This window comes from Ambystoma mexicanum, chromosome 10 (assembly GCF_040938575.1).
Source record: "Ambystoma mexicanum isolate Mex_15411 chromosome 10, UKY_AmexF1_1, whole genome shotgun sequence".
Lineage (NCBI taxonomy): Eukaryota > Metazoa > Chordata > Amphibia > Caudata > Ambystomatidae > Ambystoma > Ambystoma mexicanum.
In genome coordinates this window covers 1,379,925,629-1,379,944,866 of record NC_090932.1, presented here as the reverse complement: position 1 = coordinate 1,379,944,866, position 19,238 = coordinate 1,379,925,629, and the positions used below count along the sequence as shown (strand labels likewise).

At 46.1% G+C, this 19,238-nt stretch overlaps 1 protein-coding gene across 1 annotated transcript in view; it reads left to right on the top strand.

Moving 5' to 3' along the window:
• Window positions 1–6,980: 6,980 nt before the first annotated feature.
• ANKRD13A (ankyrin repeat domain 13A) overlaps window positions 6,981–19,238 on the top strand; it is a 1,258,643-nt gene continuing 1,246,385 nt past the window's right edge. Inside the window, exon 1 of the mRNA XM_069619390.1 lies at window positions 6,981–7,226. Within this exon, the coding sequence (XP_069475491.1) occupies window positions 7,131–7,226 (96 nt within the window). The 5' untranslated portion in view covers window positions 6,981–7,130. The remainder of the gene's footprint in view (window positions 7,227–19,238) is intronic.

The following is a 19,238-nucleotide window of genomic DNA, read 5'->3' as shown; positions in this document are numbered from 1 at the left end:
GAAGAAACAGAGGATCTGGATACCATCCAAACCTCTTCAAAAAGACATAATGTCCTGGTGCCATGATCACAAGACAGCAGGCCATAGGGGACAAACCAGCACCTTGGACTTGATTAGTAGAGCTTTTTATTGGCCTAATATGTCTAAAGATGTTAAACATTATGTCAAGTCCTGCAGAGTCTGCTGTCAGAGTAAAAACAACACAAAGAAACCCATAGGTCTGCTACAACAAGATGCCATCCCGGAACGTCCGTGGAGTCATATATCTACAGATTTCATTGTGGACTTACCTTTGTCCCACGGATGTACATGCATAATGGTGTCCATCGACTCTCTCACCAAGATGGCTCATTTTTCTCCACTCCCTGGTATACCAACTGCCGATGGTATGGCATTAGTGTTCATTAAAGATGTGTTTCGACTCCATGGTCTTCCCGACAAGATTGTATCAGATCGAGGAAGCCAATTCGTCTCCAGATTCTGGAAGTCCTTATGCGCCGCTCTTAATATTCAGCGCGCTTTGTCATCAGGATATCATCCCCATACCAATGGGCAGACAGAGCGGTTAAACGCCACCTTGGAACAGTATTTGCGCAGCTATACCAATATGGAACAAGACAACTGGGTGGATATGCTGCCGACAGCGGAGTTCGCATATAATAATGCCAGTCATTCCGCAAGCAGAATGTCTCCATTCTATTGTTCATATGGCTTTCATCCCCGAGCCATCATTCCACATTTTTTCTGCAAACCTGCACTTCCGGCGGTAGAAGAGACACTTATCCGAATAAAGGACATCCAAGACAAAGCCAAGTTGAATCTCAGAGATAGCCTCCAGGCTTACAAAAGGCAAGCTGACCGGCACCGGCAGGTTGTACCTGATTGGGAGGTTGGTTCCAAGGTATGGTTATCTACTAAATACCTTCCTAGATGGTCTCGCCCATCTAAACTGTCCCCCAGGTTTATCGGTCCCTATCCCATTTCTGCCAAGATCAATCCAGTGGCCTTCCGCCTTAAGCTGCCACATTCTCTTAGGCGGATTCACCCAGTGTTTCACGCATCTCTTTTGAAGAGTGCCGAACAGTCATTAAGGGCTCGTCCTTTCCCCACTCTTTCTCACTCACCTGATGCTCCTGAGTATGAAGTGTCCGGGTTGCTGGACTCCAGATACCGCAAAGGGCGCCTGGAATACCTGGTGCATTGGAAAGGTTTTTCGCATACTGAGGACTCTTGGGAACCAATTGCACACATCCACGCTCCTATCCTTCTCCGGAAGTTTCACCGTTTGCATCCCGGCAAACCGGGTGGCCTGGGCCTTGGCAGGGGGCATACTGTCATGCGCCGCCTCCGCACCTGGCGTCTTTGGCCCCGCTGCCGCTTAGGGACTTCCTGATTCCCGTCACGCTGACGCTACGTTCTCTCTATGCGGTCTAGTCTTCTCCGCCGTAGCGCTATTTAACCACTCCTCTCCCTGAGCACAGCGCGTTGCAACCTTCCACGGTCAGCTGCTTTTCCTCGCTGCCGCGGTCTTGCTACACGCTGTTTACCTTTTGCTCCTCGAGCATTTTTACTCTTACTCTTTCCGTCCTTATTACCGGTCCTACTCCGGTCCCAGTCTTTCGTTTCCTCTCTACCTCCATTCCTTAGTTCCAGCTCTTTGCCTTTACTTTGTTTTCTTACCTTTTGGCGTTTTTTCGCTGCAATATAATTCCACCTGGTTCCGGTTGCTGCCTTCTCCCATCATTCATCTGCATACACGTCCAGCGGCCATCAGGATACTTACCGGTCCAAGGGGTTTTTTGCCTACTCTGGCTTTTTTCCCCCTTCCCGTCTCTCCCGGGAGGGGGACACGGTCAGGGCGCATTTACACGCTCTCACTGTGGCTTCCTCTTGTGGGAGACACTCTCAATCTCGAAAAAAGGAAAAGGATTATACGGCGCATCGAGCACTCAGTCCAGCTGAAGAGGATTTCGACTCCACAGGTGAGGAGGTTGAAGAGAGAAAGAAGGGTATTACACCAGTGGTAGAATCGGAAGCTGACACACTGAGGCAAGAAGCTCTCACCACATGTAAGCAATAGAATTGCACCAGGCAATAATTAGGCAACTTGCTGGCTGTTTTGAAACAGCATCGTAGCAGGGCCGAAACGGAGAAAGGGTTCAAAGACCTAAAGCCCGCAGACACCCTTTTCCCAAAATCCTCTGGACCTCACAGTACGAACTACAGAGAAGGTTACAGAGTAGGCTCCCGCCAACACCTTATAACTGAGGGCAATCAAGGTAGGCAAAACAGGATTACAGACATCCAGGTACCACTTAAATAGAGCTTGAGGCAATGGTGGGTAGAAGTGGCGCACACGTAGCGAGCTTAGCTCGATTTTTCATAACATGCACCCTCTCCATGGGTGCTCACGGAGCAAAATTCTCACAATACGTGGCAGTTTGTTTTTTTTTAGTTTTTTTTTTATATAAAAGTACTTGACCCATCAGATGGCTAATTTTCATAAATAAACAGTAAAACTCCATTAGACAGTCAAAGCGGCAGTGGAGTAGCATGACCCAGTGGTCGTTTCCCGCAATAGTGAGCCTTCACAAAGTTTTCTTGCAGTCTCAAGGCGCGCTAAAGTCTTACCGAAATGGTCGGGATACACCTCCACACCACGCAACCACCAAACACAAAACACACTGCTGGCACACCGCGCCGCGCTCCGCGCCTGCGCGGTGTGTTTGTAGTCTGTGAGTCCGATTTGATGAACAAAGAGAAGGGACTTCAAATGAATGGATGATCCTCCTCAGAACGCAAGGAATCAGCAGGGATACAAAGTAGCGTCCTCTCTCTCAGCCTCGACAAAACACACTGCTGGCACACCGCGCTGCGCTCCGCGCCTGCGCGGTGTGTATGTAGTCTGTGAGTCTGATTTGATGAACACAGAGAAGGGACTTCAAATGAATGGATGATTCTCCTCAGTACGCAAGGAATCAGCAGGGCTACAAAGTAGCGTCCTCTCTCTCAGCCTCGACAAAATACACTGCTGGCACACTGCGCAGACAGACAGTCAGATATGAGCGAGGAGGAGGCGGCTGAGAGTAGCCTGAAAGATAGTTGCATGTAATCCGCATAGCACTGGAAGTTAGAGGTGAAGGTGGCAATCACCCAGGGCAGCCATATAGAACGCCACTGGTTGAGAGAGTGATAGTCGAGTGAAAGGCTCTGAGTTCCACCTGGGATGGGTGGTCGGAGTGGAAGGAGGTTAACCACGCCAGAGCCTGACCTGTGATTCCCAGGGTGTCACGGAGACATGCGATCTGGATGTTGTGGTTAACCGTGTCAAAGGCAGAGGAGAGGTCAAGGAGAATGAGGATAGATGGGGTGTCAGTGTCAAGATTTGAGAGCAGGTCTTCACGGGTTTTCAGAAGAGCAGTTTCCGTGCCTCTGGATGCTCTAAAGCCAGATTGATGGTCATGCAAACAACTAATCGATTCAGTGTGTATGTAGGGTCAGCTGAAAGATAGCCAGTTTCTCCGGGAGTTTGCCCAGGAAGGGAGTGATGGAGATAGGGCCTTAGTTTGCTGGAATGGAGGGGTCGGCAGAGGGTTTTTTGAGTAGAGGGTTCACAAGGGAGTGCTTCAGTGCAGTTGGGAAGGAGAGATTGCAGAGATCAGGCAAGGCTGAGGTGAGGGAGTTGATATTGTCTTTAATGGTTTTTGAGTGGCAGGGGTCCCCCTGTTTGGATGAAGCCTTCATAGATCGGACCTGTCTGGTAACTTCATCCGGTGTGACAGGTGAGATGGAAGAGAGGGTAAGTGGAGGGGGGGCAAGGGAGGCTCCGGTGTTGGTGTATGCTGTGTTGTGGAAGAGATGGTGGAAATTATGTCTAGGGTTTTTGTAGTGAAGTGTGTAGCCAGGGCCGAGCAAAGGTCCTGGGTTGGTGTGATAGACGAGGATGCAGCTGCAGGATTGGCCAGCTCCTTGCAGACTTTGAAGAGTATGGCCGTGTTGTTTGATGCCGCAGAGATGCAGGCTTGAATAAAGACTCTTTTCTTGTTGCGGATGCAGACTCGATAATGCCTTTGAAGGAGACGGCTGGCCAGTTTGTCAGATGGTTCGTCCAACGCATTCCATTTCCGCTAAGCTGACCTACATTCGCGTTTAAGGGGTGCCAGGTCGGAGTCGTACCAAGAGTTGCACTTTTTGGAATGCTTCAGTCGGACCCTCATTACAGGAGCAAGAGTGTCAAGGGTGTTGGAGATAGAGCGATTGAGGTTAGAGAGGGCTGTGTCAGGGTGGGAGTCAGCCGAGGGAGTGGGTGGAGGAGAGTAGGAGGAGGAAAAAGCAGTGCCGGATATATTGCTGCAAGAGGAGATGAGAGCTTAAGGTGTGTAGAGAGAAGAGAGTGGTCAGTCCAGGACAGGGAGTTAGTGAGAGGGATAGCGAGAGGGGTGTCAGTAGAGATGAGAGCATCTAAGTTGTGGCCCACGGTGTGCGTGGGGCCAGATGGACGGATAGAAAGGGCAAGAGAGTCGCAAAGGTTGTAGAAATGACCTGAGGAGTCAGGAGAGTCCAGATGGATGTTCAGATCACCCATCGGGAGGAGAGTAGAGAGGAGACCATGTCAGCCCATTCCGAGAGGAAGAGAGTGGACTGACCTGGTGGCAGATAAAAGGTGGCCATGCTCAGAGATGATTTAGTGGATAGTGAGAGTCTGCAAACTAGGCACTTGAAGGAGGAGTAGGCCTGAGTAGGGATGATGGACACCGGTATCCATTCTGGGAAGATAAGCGCCACTCCCTCACCTGTCTTCTTAGGCCTGGGTGCAGAGAGGATTGATTTTGTAGCCTTCTGGGAGGAGTGTATCAAAGCTTGTGATGGAGCTCTCCTCGAACCAAGTCTCAGTGATGGCAAGCACATCAAGATCCATGTGTTTGAGGAGGTAGCAGGTGCCAGTCGAGTGTTTGAAGGCAGAGCGAATGTTGAGAGTGGCAATGTGGAGCAGCTTGCCCTCTTTGAGGGTCTTCTTCGGGAGACACGGGACGGTGGTCCCCCCAGAGGGTGGCAAGAGGGCCAGGGGGATAGTGGAGGATGGCGAGGGATCCAAGGCCAATAAGGGAGCCGGGACAGTATGGCAAGGCAGGGCTGCCTGTACAGAGGAGGAAGAAGGCACAGAAGGCAAGGGAGCCTGTGCAGAGGAGGAAGGCACAGAAGGCAAGGGAGCCTGTGCAGAGGAGGAGGAAGGAACAGAAGGCAAGGGAGCCTGGACGGAGGGAGAGGTGAGGTTAGAAAGGCGAGGGAGGAGCCTGTCGAAGAGAAGAAGGTTGGGTTGAGGACCCTGGACCATGATGGTTCCATTGAGATAAACATTAATGATGACTCTGGAAATGGCGAAGAGGTCAAGGAGAACCTCCCAGCGAGTGCCACCATTAATGGGTGAAGAGGCGATAGTCGAGAGAAAGCCGACCATGTAGTGAGTCCACAGGTCAGGTGAGTTAACGAAAAAGAGGATGTCAGTGATAGTCTCTCTGTCGGAAGCCGTGACATAGGTGTCTGCAATAGGAAGGCCTAGATTGGAGGCCAGAGTTTCTTAAGTTTCTTCCGGCCAGATTTAGTGATAGGAGAAGGATAGGAGATAGGTTCATTTATGCAAGCAATCTGCACTCTCCTCAGAGACTATCAAAAACACTCCTCATAACTCCATGGGAGTGTGCCCCTCAGAACTCATGTTCAGCAGAATCATAAGAACCAACATCCCACACTTGCCCACCAGTGAGGTGTCTGTTGATGCAGAATTAAAAGCGAGAGAAAAAGTCAAAGAAAGAACGAAAGTGTATGCAAAAGAGCTAGAGGTGCACATAGGGGACCAGGTGCTGGTGCACCGAATACAAGGATCAAACGAGATGCCTGCCTTCAATCCGCAGCCCATGACAGTCACCCACGTCAAAGGATCCATGATAACAGCACAAGTCCAAATGGCACCATCACCCGAAATTGCTCTTTCTTCAAACGAGTGGGAAAAGAAACAACACACACCACCAGAGCGAGGAGAGCGCCTCCTCCGGGGACTGTTCATATAGCTGCTCAGATTTCATGGATGCCGATGTAGACAGTGAGAGGGACAATCACACTCCGGCGACCCATAGCGCATCCCAAAGGACCGTTCGAAGGCCCACAAGATGGATTGAAGAAATGGGGTAAACAAGGACGTTCTTATTTAAGTAACGGGGAGTTGTGTCCCATGTCTACAACTGGAAAGGACCCTGTTCTGTTTATGGCGAGCGCCTACGCTCGCATTGGTAGGCAGGGTTATCGCCTAAAATGTTCAGTTAACCGTTGGGAATAAAGGAAAGATCTATGCTGCTTGTCTCTTCTTTATTACACAGCACCTCCTTCCCACACCAGCCTGAGATCATAACAGTCTTCATCTTTGTTATGGATTGTATCATTGTTGATTTTCATTGCTTCTTGAGAAGTAAAGTTATGGGAAAGCGTCTTGATATAGAATCCGAGCTTCCAGGTCTTGACATAGAATTCGTGTAATGCAGTTGAAATTACAAACTGCTGTAGTTTGGCTGAGACACGCAGGAAAATATTATTTATACCACTTATTCGTATACATATTACAGTGCAAAAACTACACTATGTTCTATTTTAATAAGGCAGATTTCTATTAAGGTTTGGCTCGTTCATTGTGACCACAAAAGACAGCCCCTTGCAGTAAATGAATCACCCCCAAGCTTCATCCAGTCCTTTCACTTCAATTGGCTCTAACCCGCTAAAAATAAAAATCTTCCTTTTTCACCCGCCCTGGGGAATTAAAAGGTTGAGAGGGACGGTTATGTGTAACTCCGTGAACACAGATTTGCGCCGGTTCCACACCTTGCGTGTTTCCATGGTGCTTAGTATCCGAGTCCTTTTTTTGTTTCCATTTTCCAGGCCAGATTGCCACGCGTGTCCCTTTTTTGTTTCTGGCTCCAAGTGACACTGAATTTAGCACTCGTGTCCTTCTTTTGTTTCCATGATTGTTGTAGCAGTTTCCGAGGAGCCGGTGCCTGGTGTTTTTGATCGCTGACATTCTCTACTCATCCGTACAAAGGGAGGCGAGAGGCATCCACAGGACTCCATGGTAGCGGAGCAGGATGTGCTCCTTAGCTGAGTGCCAGAGGAGATTTCCCCTGCACTTCCTAGTGTGGAATAATGACTACACCAGCCTGGAGCAGGAGCTGGGGGAAACGGTACAGTACACACAGCTGATAAAGCCATGACAGCCCACCATAGAACCACCACTGATATACGGTGATGCCACTGATTGCCGTTCTGCGACGGTAACCGCCGACATATGCGAAGATCTCAAACTGACAACACTGTATGACATGGACATGTCCAATCTGAACTTTTTGTTGAAATACATTGAACTGGATGCACAGTAGGGGGTAGGCGGGGGGTCACATAATGAAGCTGGTTGCTATTAAGCTAAAAAGTAGTACATTGTGAAGGTTAGATCTCCTAATAAGTGTCGTTTTGTAGCAATTCAGCCACTGGTGACCCGACACAATTTAGACTGCAACGCCGATAGGCACCCTGACACACTTCAATGAGAATCTACTTCTGACAGCCAGCACCAAGAGGCAGACTAACTCAAACATCGGGAAGCACAGCCCCGGGTGGTAGATTTCTGATCCTTCGCTGACACCACTGGAGTGGAATCCCCAGTGAAATGTTAACCAGGGGGTAACCGTGCAGACAGGTATCTCCCTCATGATGCTGTGGCATTAGGGAGAACCAAGTGGTATAAGAAGTGAGTGCAAAGTCACTGATTGGCTGCGTGCAGAGTCAACGATTTAGGCTGGTCTACCTCCCTCGACGTCAATGGGGAAGGTGATCCATAACGAATGTATTCAGATTGATAACACCCCATATGCTCCATGACCTCATTTGGCAATTCATTCCAATTTTGTAGGATGTCATCCTCTCAAACCCCTCTTAGTTATGGGCTCAGTTGCACGCTTCATGGCACATTTGAATAAACTCAACCCTGGGAAGTAGGTCATTACACCCCTGCCTTGTAAACCCCTTTCCAGGCATCAGTGTCTGAGGTACTGTCCATTCACTGTGCTCCCGTTTTGCCACCCAGGCAGGTACTTAGCCCAGGGTGCTACGCCTTTATCCGTTTCCTAACAACATTATGTAAATCTAGCACACGCCGCAAGCTGAATGGTTTTCTCTGTGTTTACATAGTCTGTGTTATTTGTGTCACGAATTAATGACTCTCGTTTTATCAGCCACAGAAGGGGATATAATCAGATTAAGTCTAATTTTGATTTGAAAATGATCTGCTGGTCAACGATCCTTTCAATAGGCACCACCCCACTTTCGATCTTACCCGCTAAGCAATCCTCTAGTTTTGTGACACCACTGACGACAGGAGCTAACAGTCCACGCTCTGTGATGCTACTACAGGGAACTTGCCTTAGCTGCTCGTCTATTAGCTGCTTTGTCACCCTCTTTGATCTCCCTGATAGCCGCATAGTTCCTAGTTGGAGATGTTTTGAGCCCTCTGCTTACACTGCAGAGTGCAGTATCTATCTTCATCAACTACAGTGCATCCACTAAGAGCACATGGGTCATTGTGGTAGGTCAGGAAGACTTTGACATCATTCATGAGAGCATTAATGAGTCGATTGTTAATAAAGATCTAAATTTAAAAATGTGCCTATAGCTAAAACACACCAAAAGTCCTGCCAATTCCTTACAGATCAAAACTTTTCATTTTCGTTTATTTGATTCCCTGTCAATTTAGCGTCTTGTGAAAATATAACATATTACAGTAATGACTAAATTAAATTACAAAATGGATGTCGGACATTAAACACAATCATTACCTGCCCTGAATTCCTATTATGCACATCCCTCTAGTCATCAGTAAGCCCTCACTGGCATTGCGATCTGCGCAGAGGGCACGCATGTTGAGCTCTCTGATTCATCCATATTTGCGCTATGGATGGGCAATTATGAAAGCATATTTTGCGTTCCTTCCTATATAATGTACATGCCATTGCAGCATGAAGCAGTACATCCATTTTACCCGGGCAAATTGCAAGATGTCAAGCCCCCCTGCCTGTTTTATACATGGTTTAAATGCACTAGTTAATTTAGCTTGGCTGAGTGTAGTTCCAGCAATCCATCTGTTTTGAGACACCCCCCAATTCCACATCTAGGCACTGAGGTCATTGGCTACCAAACACTTAATTTTGTATAGGCAGATATGGAATGGTAGATATTTGTTCAAAATGCCAGCTTCCAGTGGCAAGAAATGCCGTAAACTTAGATTTATTGAGAACAATTTTTCATAATCCTCTGCCAATATCTGTGAAACTATTCTCTCTGCACAGTTAATGGATGGCAATGTGAGATCCAAGATATCTTTCATTGAATCCAGGGATCCACCAGAACTTAAATATGCACATCCTTCTAGTGAGCTGCCCCGCATCTTCAGAAAATGTGGATGATAAAGCAACTGTAATGATTTAATAATTGATACATCTCATTGTACTCTAATAACTGATGGGTATTGTTTAGAATAACTTTAAACATTTATGGCATCATTAACCCTAAATATCTAAAAATTGTCCACTATCTCTATAGCTGTTGTTTCCAAGGTACCATTTGTGCCTGTTCTTACTCTAACCAATTGCCAACATTTTAGAAAGTGGAGTATTCCAGAAAATTCCAGTAACACTGCAGACCTAAAGTAGCCTTCGATAGAAGCACAATATTATCTGTGTAGGAAAGTGAAGGGAAGGTGAACTTTGTGAATTTTGGTGGAAAATCTTTAATTGTGTAATCTAGGTTGAAGGTCAGACATAAACAAATTAAACATAAAACAAGTTAGTCCGCTGCTGTTCCTATTCTTAATAGAAATGTTTTTGGGAGAATTGGATGGAACAACACCTCTGTCCCGATAATTAGAACGCTTCTTTACCAGAAGTGACAAAAGTCTCAAGTCCAAAATTTAGCACGTTTGATGTATCATTTTTTATTTATTTTATGTATTTTGTAAAGTGCAGAATTTGCCAAATGGCAGACACATCACTTTATAATGAAAGAACGTTAAGATCGATGATGCAATTCATAATTGTTAAAATTAAGAACGACAAAAATAAGGCACAAGCAAATGTAGAGGATTACTCTTAACCCATCAGATCCTTTATTATAGCCCCAGATAGTCTCACTTTATAGAATCTGAGCTAGACAATGGATTAGTATGAGAAAAGTCATGTTTTTAGTTCCTGATGAAAATACAGCAATGAGGGAGCTAGCCTAAGAGAAACAGGCAAACTGTCCATGAAACAAGGCATAGCAGTTTAAAAAGCTTGCTTTTTGATCTGAATTTTGGGTACTTTTGGAATTGCTAAGAACTGTGAACACACTATGGAAAGCGTGTGGCAATAACTGCATTTTAGGCGACTGATATAAGGGTGGTTGCTTCAACACTGCTTTGAAGACTAGACAACCCTGCTTGAATACAATTCTGGCCTCACGTGAGAACTAAACCTAAGAGTGGCTGTAGAATGAAAGATTACTTGTTGAAAGTCTATTCCGAAAGACCAGTCAGCAAGACATTGACGGCATTAACATGCAATAACACTAATGCTTTTAATGTGGACTGAAGTACATTGGTTGGAAAGGAGGGCTTGATTCATTGGATAAGGGTGAGCTAATATTGCGTATGATGAACTTGCATTGCTGTGTGAGTTTTGAAGAAGAGCTCCTATTTCATATAAAAGCCCAATGAGCTTGCAAAGTCAGTTAACATGGGAATAGCCTCCTACAAACCAGCTGCAGAAAAGCATAATTTAAACCCATAGCATTTTCTAGGTCTGAAAAGCATATATTCTGTTCGTGTGATGTTGAATTTAATGTTTGTTAGAACCATTCAAGCTTAGACGACAGAGAGGCTCTTCATCAGTTGACAAACATCCACTTTGGATGGCACACAAAGGTATGAATGTCATTGTTATACTAGGGAATAGCACACTACTTGACCACCCGCCCTACACGTGGCTTCACACGAAAGTTGAACATCATAGGGCACAGGGTGCACCTCTGTGGCACTCCATATGGTACACGTGGAAACGCAAAGCACCCTACTGGAAAGATTGTATCCTGTCCGATAGGAATGAACAGAACCACTCCAAAATCATACCCCATACGCCCAGGCATACTGATAGAATGCAAAGGAATAACACGTGGAGTTAAGAACTGCTGATGGACCACGTAGCACCAACTAACAGGCTGTCTGGTAGCAAAGAGAATGTTATCAGTCTCCATACTATCGGCCTCATCACGAGTTGGGTGGAGCAGTAAAATGCAGCAGTAACGCTATTAGCACAGCGTTAATTGCGCCAGCACTAATAACAGCATGAAACCCCTGATTGGGTCCAATGGGAATGGGGATTTACTTCATCTGCCGCAAATTTCGCCAGACCAAGTTGCCGTAACGCTGATAGCGTTTGGCGGTATCCCAGCGCATTTAGCGGGACAAGGACTCCATTCCTTGGAGGAACTCCCTATCAAGAATACATTGGGCCTCATTACGGGTCCGGCGGTAACCGTGCAGGTTCTACCGGCGGGTTGCCGCCAGACCCGTAAATATTTACTGTTGCCTGACTTCCCGTTGCCACTGGGAGATTACAACACTGGCAGCCCGGAAAGTCAGGCGCCGGTAAATTGTAAGTCCCCATTCCCATAGAGTCCCATAGGGAATGGGGACACGGAAGCACCAGAACCGTTGCTAACGATGCCAGTGCTTCCGTGACCGGTGTGCCAACCAGGGCTGCTCTGCTCGGCAGGGTCAGACCTGTTAGGCAATGATTCACCTTCTCCTAAACTTATTGCCTTCTCACCACTCACCATTGCGGAGGTTGAAAACATCATCCTGAGGATCAAACCTTCTAATTGCCAAGGTGATCCGTGCCCCGCTCCCATCGTTAAGGAATCTGCCCACGACCTGGCCCCCTTCATTATGTCCTTTGTCAACTCATCCTTTAAAAATGGTATTGTCCCTGACAACCTTAAGGACGCATGGGTGATCCCACTGCTTAAAAAACCTTCCTTAGACCCAAGCATACCTACAAATTTCAGACCTATAACCGCAGCATACCTGCAGATCCAAGAGCACCTGAAATCCAATAATCTCCTAGTTCTTAGACAATCGGGATTCCGTCTTAGACACGGGATAGAGACGGCTCTAATAGACGTCAAAACACATAGAAGTCTTGAAGGACAAGGGCAAACTAGCCATGTTACTGCTCCTCGACCTATCTGCAGGATTTGACCTGGTCAATCACCAAATTTTATGCAGGCACCTCCATTCTGCTGCCCATTACTCCCTGTCAGCCACGGCCTGGATCAAATCCTTTCTGAGTAATAGATCTATGCGGGTCTTTTCTCAGTCTGCAGCTGCGGATCCCTCCCCAATGCACTGTGGCGTCCCTCAGGGTTCTTGCGTGTCACCTACTCTCTATAATGTCTTTACTAAACCTCTCTTTGATGTACTTGACTATCTGGGTGTCTCCTACACAATCTATGCCGATGACACCAGGTACTCATTCCCATTACTGGAGACTACTTAGTTGACACCAAGGCCCTGAATGACGTCTACCTGGTCGTCCAAGCCTGGATGGCCCAACACCAGCTTTGCCTCAATGACGATAAAACAGAGCTTCTCATTCTGGGCACTACTCAACGCCTCAGCAAACTTGAGCCATCCTACCAGTCGTTTATCATTGATGGCAACACCATCCAAGTCTCGAAAGATACAAAAACGTTAGGCTTTTACCTTGACGCTACTCTATCACTATCACGACAAACAAATGCAGTCAGATCAGCCTCTGCATAAACCTGCAAACTCATTGCAGCATGCATGCCATTTCTGACTACTCCCAACAGTGTCACACTAGCCAGAACCCTCATTATGTCTGATTGACTATGGTAGTGCCCTCTACTTAGGAACTAGCCAAGGGAACCTGAATAAATTACAAATCACCCAGAATAACGCTATTAGAGCTGCCTTAAACATCCCTCGAAACCACCACATCTCTGAATCCAGAACCAACCTACAGTGGCTACCTGTCAAACAGAGAATTACACTGAAATCACTTGCCCTCACACACAAATGCTTGGCCAACAAGGCCCCCCGATACGTATGCAGTCGGCTTTCCCGCCATGCGCCTACCCGACCTCAAAGAACTGCCCAAAACTATTGTCTATCGATCCCCAGCTTCAAACTTCGAAAAGCGGGGGGCACAAGCTTCTCTGTCCTTGCCGCTAAGCAATGGAACGCCCTCCCTATCACCATCAGATCTGAAGATTTGTTTAATGCTTTCAAGTCCAAAACGAAATCATGGCTCTTCAATCAGCATTGAAGCCTGCTATGCACACCACAGCCCTACTAGCTCACCTGTTGTACATTTTGCTTAGTTGCTCTGTAAATTATGTATATTGATATACTTGTTGCTTATTATGTATGTACATCCGCTTCGTGCCTATAAATATGTATGCTTATATGCGCTGCATGCAACTTTAACCCTGCTTAAGTTGCGTCCTGATGCCTCCGGGCCGGAGGGTACGCGTTAGAAATAAACAAAATACAAATACAGCGGCTCCGGCAGGCAGACCTCTAATATGCCAGTTCGGAAACAACTGTGCCGGTAAGCTTAACAACACCCTTGTTTCTGGACCGGCAGGGTCAGAATGAGGACCATTGTCTGCATATATGGGAATCAAAAGGACTGATGTTAGTTTTGTTTTGGATTCAAATAGCTGTGACATTACTTGAATCTCTTTGGCTTCAGGTAATGTCAGATTCCCCCTGAACCCACAGCCCTTTCATTATTGGTACAAGTTTGGAGGTAGCCATGCCCTTAGCAAGGGCATGGCTGCTTCCAAACTCGGGTCCGGGTTCCCTGAATGGGGAAATACCGGGCCATTCTGACCTTGGAGGGCCCGGTATTTCCCCCTTCAGGTAAAACCAGACGTCCAGAGCGGGTCCCGCAAGGGCACCTCGTAATAGGGCGATATAGGGTTAACGGCTCCGGTGCCTTTACCGACGCCGTTAACCCCTTACTGCCTCACTTGTAATGAGGTCCAAAGAACCTTGAATGGAGGAGAGAGAATCCCACGTAGAGGTGAGCCGCCGATGGGAAGACGTCCTGGAGGGGCAGAGCCACACTAGACCACAGAGTTGATTGTAGCATGGAGAGCGAGTGGATCGCTAGCAATACACCAGAAGGCTGGCTTCCCGAGCGGCAACAAAGTCACGAATGAGATGTAGGCGGTAGAGAAACTGTATCATCTGGTTGCATGACCACACCGGAGCTGTGGTGGGCCTGGGGCCCCTTAACCAATGCCAACACCAGACCGACATGGAGGGATTGGATCCCCAACCTCTGCATGAGAAGTGTGCCGACATGCTCCCAAGAAGGTAACACCGGGGAGAGGGGCAAGTGGCTGTGTCCCCAGAGTGTTGGAGAACACAAAAGGGTTAGGGAAATCAGAGAAACCTGAACCGTGAACATGGGCCGAGGCCCCTCTGCATTTGATCTATCAGAGGGCTAAAGGGCTTTGGGGAGCCCTAGAGAACTAAGTAACATTGACATAAGAGGCTGGCGAAGCCAAAATGGTTACTGGAGCCAGAGAAACCTGAATGCTGAACACTGGTGGATGCCCAATAGAGGTTCTGCTGCATTAGATGCGTTGGGGGGGAGGGGGGCGGCTTTGGAGAGCCCTAGAGAACTAAGTGACATTTACATACGGGGCTGCAGAAGCCACAAGTTTACAGAACCCAAGACACCCGAATGCTGGACACGGGCATGCGCCCAAGAGAATCCCTCCTGAAGTAAACCAGTGCAAGTGAAGGGCTTATTATTCCTGTACCTGCTGTTTGGCTGTTTGCTGCTTGGCTGCGACCTAGACCCTGATTCTGTCAGGTAACCATACAATGTTCAAGACAAAGGTATAACCGTGTGGCGCGCACCGAGTTAAATACCGGTGAAGTACCGCTTGACCAATGTGTTTCTTTGTTTTCACATGGTTTTTGGATTCCGTCTCCTCTCAGCACGACTTGCCCTGGATGTGAATATTGCTTTAAAAATCATAAACCACTCCCATTTGGGCGTAAACTTACAAAGTCGTGGCGTTGCGGCCATTTGGCACTATTTTTTGACTGTAGCATATTATAATATTAACTCACTCCTATTTATTTTTTCGTGCTTTGTTTCATCTGTTACTCTGGTAAAATGCAGCGTGTACTGCTGTCTTTGTAGTCTGGAATGCCAAACTCATTATTATCTCGTGAGACTTCACATGAGCAAAAGCAATTTGATAGTTTGCAACGCAAGATAGGAAGCAGACTGTGTTTCTCTACTCCGTCAAACTGGAGAAATAGCATACCTACAAAGTATTTGGCAAAAACTGTTAGAAACACGGACATACGTAAGTTTTGCCAAGAATTGGATCACACCGGTATGCAAGCAATGGAATCAAAGACGTTGAGAGTGTCTTTACCTACAATCACTCCAGGTTATGTAGAAACGAATGCTGTTGAATGTATAGCGTCATCGCCAATACCCGTTTCTATGCAAAATGCTGATCATGCTGCTTCTTCCGAACTTTCATCTGTGCACATCGATTTGGCTGCACATCAAACGATTTTGAATGCTAGTAATAATTCACTTACTGACAGCATGCTATTGGGCAATGTTTTTACAGCACCTATAAGCATGGATATTAGTCAACATTCTAATCAGATTTCTGATCACGCTGTAATTGATCTAGAAACCAATAGCTCTGGTCTTACTTCTCATAATGAAACTCAAAATCTGTCTGGGTCCCCTGATTTATTTACTGACATTAGTCATGCAAATTCAGAATTGGCTGTTACGTACTCTGACCCAACTCCACGTAACCTTTGCCCTGATTTGATGGGCTCAGGAATACATGGTTCTTCAGAAACTACAAATAAATTGCTAGAAATCACTCTAAACTCAATGAATCTGGCTATACATTCAATGGCCAGACTCTTTGAGACACTTGACACAAAACGTACGTTGCAAGCGACACAACTCGAACAAGTCCTGCAGTGGTAGTATAATCTCATGAACTCTGCCAGTTTTAAAATTGGGTCAGCTCAAAATGTATGTAAATCCTCTGATAAGACATCACCCTATTCCCAAACTGACTCTTGTTTAAATTTTTTGACATCTTTAAACAATGTTCACAGAACAACCCCAGAGAGAGAAACCTCTTTGGTTCCACACATTATTGATATCATTCATGATCAACAGTTAAACCATGTGACAACAAGTTGTGACAATCAGTCTACAACTAAAAATGCTATAACTAGTTTGGTTACTGGTACACCAGTATACACTGTGTTTTGATGTTGCCAAACCTAAGAACAAATTACAGGCGACTATCGCAAAAAAAACAGATGGCTATACAAACAAAGAAAACAAAAAACATTCCTAGTACTAAAAACGGTTGCACTTCGCAAACCAATAGTTTATTAAATCAATAACCCATTCTCAGAAGGGTGCAATATCAGTTTGTAATGCCATAACCAAAACGTATCAACCACAAGCTCAGGCTCGTAAAGAGAAAGAAGAGCTAAAATTAATAGTAATTCCAATATTACATTGTATGCTCCCTTGGATGAGCTGGTGGAAGCGGCTTTTGCATTGACCAACAAGGATGCTGGACCTGACATACCTGATACATCAGAAAGTAACCCCATAGTAAAAAAATGATGTTTCCACAGGAGTTTCGCAACAAGTAATCGACGCATAGAAAAAAAGATTAGACGTGCTGTGGATGAATATATGGCTGGTCAACCAGCACAAAGATATTTTACACACTGTGACCTTGGTGTAATATCACAGCCAGAGGTTAAATCTAGTAATAGTGCAGAAAAGATACAGAAATCACCACATTCTCTCGAGAAAGATATCCATGAGTGTCCGTCTCGATTGTTGCGACAAATACCATCTATTCATAGTTCCCTTCAATCGGACCTCGAAGTTGGTGCAACTCATAGGGAAGCACCAACAAAAAGCATGGAGAAAAATTTGGAAAATGAGATAAATAACTCTAATCTCATCTCCAAATTGGCCCCCGAGATCTAGCGCCTAATAGAAACAGCAATTACAAAGTCCACTGGAATAAAGAATCTAATGACTCCTGACTTTAACAATACCAAAACCAATACGATTCATTCGAAACTGCAAACTATAAAAAATGCTAAACGGCCGGCTCTTCATTCTTTAATCATCTCATGCCGCCCATCTCCTTTTAAATCAGAAAACTGGGTTTCCCCTAATGCTTACATGCAGATGATCAAACTACACACTAGTAGCATGTCATATGCTTTGATACATTTATATTGGAACCCTGCAGGTATCTCCGATGATGCTTTTATGAGAGACTTGAATCGTTTAATAGATCTTGTATATCTTGACAAGTCCATACATCATGTAATCATAGCAGGAGACCTGAACCTGCATTGTTTGGGAAACTCTGAAATTCAGCATAAGCTTATATCATGGAATCACTTTGTTGAATCTCGGAGTCTCCAAATACTGAATGGAACCTTTTCAGATGATGGACCTGCACAGCCTACATGGCACAGAGGCAATAGCACAGCCATCGTCGACTATATTTATGTGAATCAAACCCTTATTATGGCATTATCCAAATTTGTTATCATTGCAACAGATTTGAGAGAGCATAATATAATGTCAATGTGTTGGGATATAACAGAAACGGCTAATGTTACCAAAAACAAAAATCCATTAAATCTTATTTATTTTAAAATTTGTTTATTGGCATTTTCAATAATAGCGGTTACGTATCTTCCACATTGTGCCTTAGTCATGCTCAAATGCAATACATTTTACTTTTAACTTTAACAAACAACAACAACTGTCTCCTTGATATACTCGCATGTTTCAGCTTCCCTCGTACCTGGGGGGAGGGGAGAATGGAAAAGGTCGGTCAGGTTGCTCATGGGGTGTGGGGGAGGGTGCTTTCCTGGGGCTCATAGTGTCTCTTTTGGGTCCCATTGGGTTTCCTTGCCTGACTTGCAGGTATGTTCGTTTCGGGGCATTAGCTCAGGGTAGCTTGTCGTCGGTGGGGAGAAGCATGTTCCTAGTGAGTTCTTTCCATGCCTCGAGGGCTCTGCTGGACTCGTCTGTAGATCTGGCCACACTTTCTTCCCAGGCCTTAGTCTCGGCCAGCAACCATCGTTCTGTCTCTCCTTTCCATGCTTTATATTGTGGTCCAGCTGTTTTTTTCCAGGACATGGCTATAGTTCGTTTGGCCAATATGCACGCTATGTCCATAAGTCTGACTGTGTGCTTTAACTTGGCTAATCTGGAATAGGTTCCCAACAAACACTCCTCGGGCGACCATTTGTATTTGGTCATGCCTGTTTTCTCGCATGTCTGTTTCACTTTTTCCCACAGTGTCTTTGTTTTGGGGCATTCCCACATCATATCTTCCCCTCGTGCACCAGGTACAGTTTGACTGCGTTTGTCTGCTAAATTTGGCTATCCTTTTCGGAGTTAAGTAAGTTCGGTGCAGTACATTCATCTGTATTTGCCGAAATCGGTGGTTTCTTGACACCTCTTTGGGAAATATGAGCGCTCTGTTCCACTCCCCCTCTGTCAATTCTCTGCCTATATCTATTTCCCATTTGCTTTTCATCTCCATGATTCGGGGGTTAGGTATATCACTCAGGTGTCTGTATATTTGGGATATTGGTCTGCATCCCTCTCCCATGTTGTATAGCAGGGTTAATAGTGATTCAGTGTCCGGTTCTTCCGGCCATGTTTCCCATTTGCTTTGTGCCGCGGCAAGGACCTTCTGGTACCAGAGGAACTGTCCCGGGTGAATGCCTCCTTTGTCCTGTAGCGTGGCAAATTCTCTGAAGGTGCCTTCCTCGTATAGGTCTCCCCAGGTGCACACCCCCTCCCTTTCCCATGATCTGATTTGGTTCAGGTCAGTGGCCGTTGTGTATAGATCTGCAAGCAGTGGGATTTCTGGTGCGTAAGCCTTCTGTGTGTGAGTGAGTGTTCTCGCTCTGTGCCATATGTCCCTCCCCAGGGTGACTATGTGGGGTGCTCTTCCCAGCAGCTTGGAGGGTACCCAGACCAGTTCTTTCAGGTGGAGCGGGAGACTCATGGTCTGTA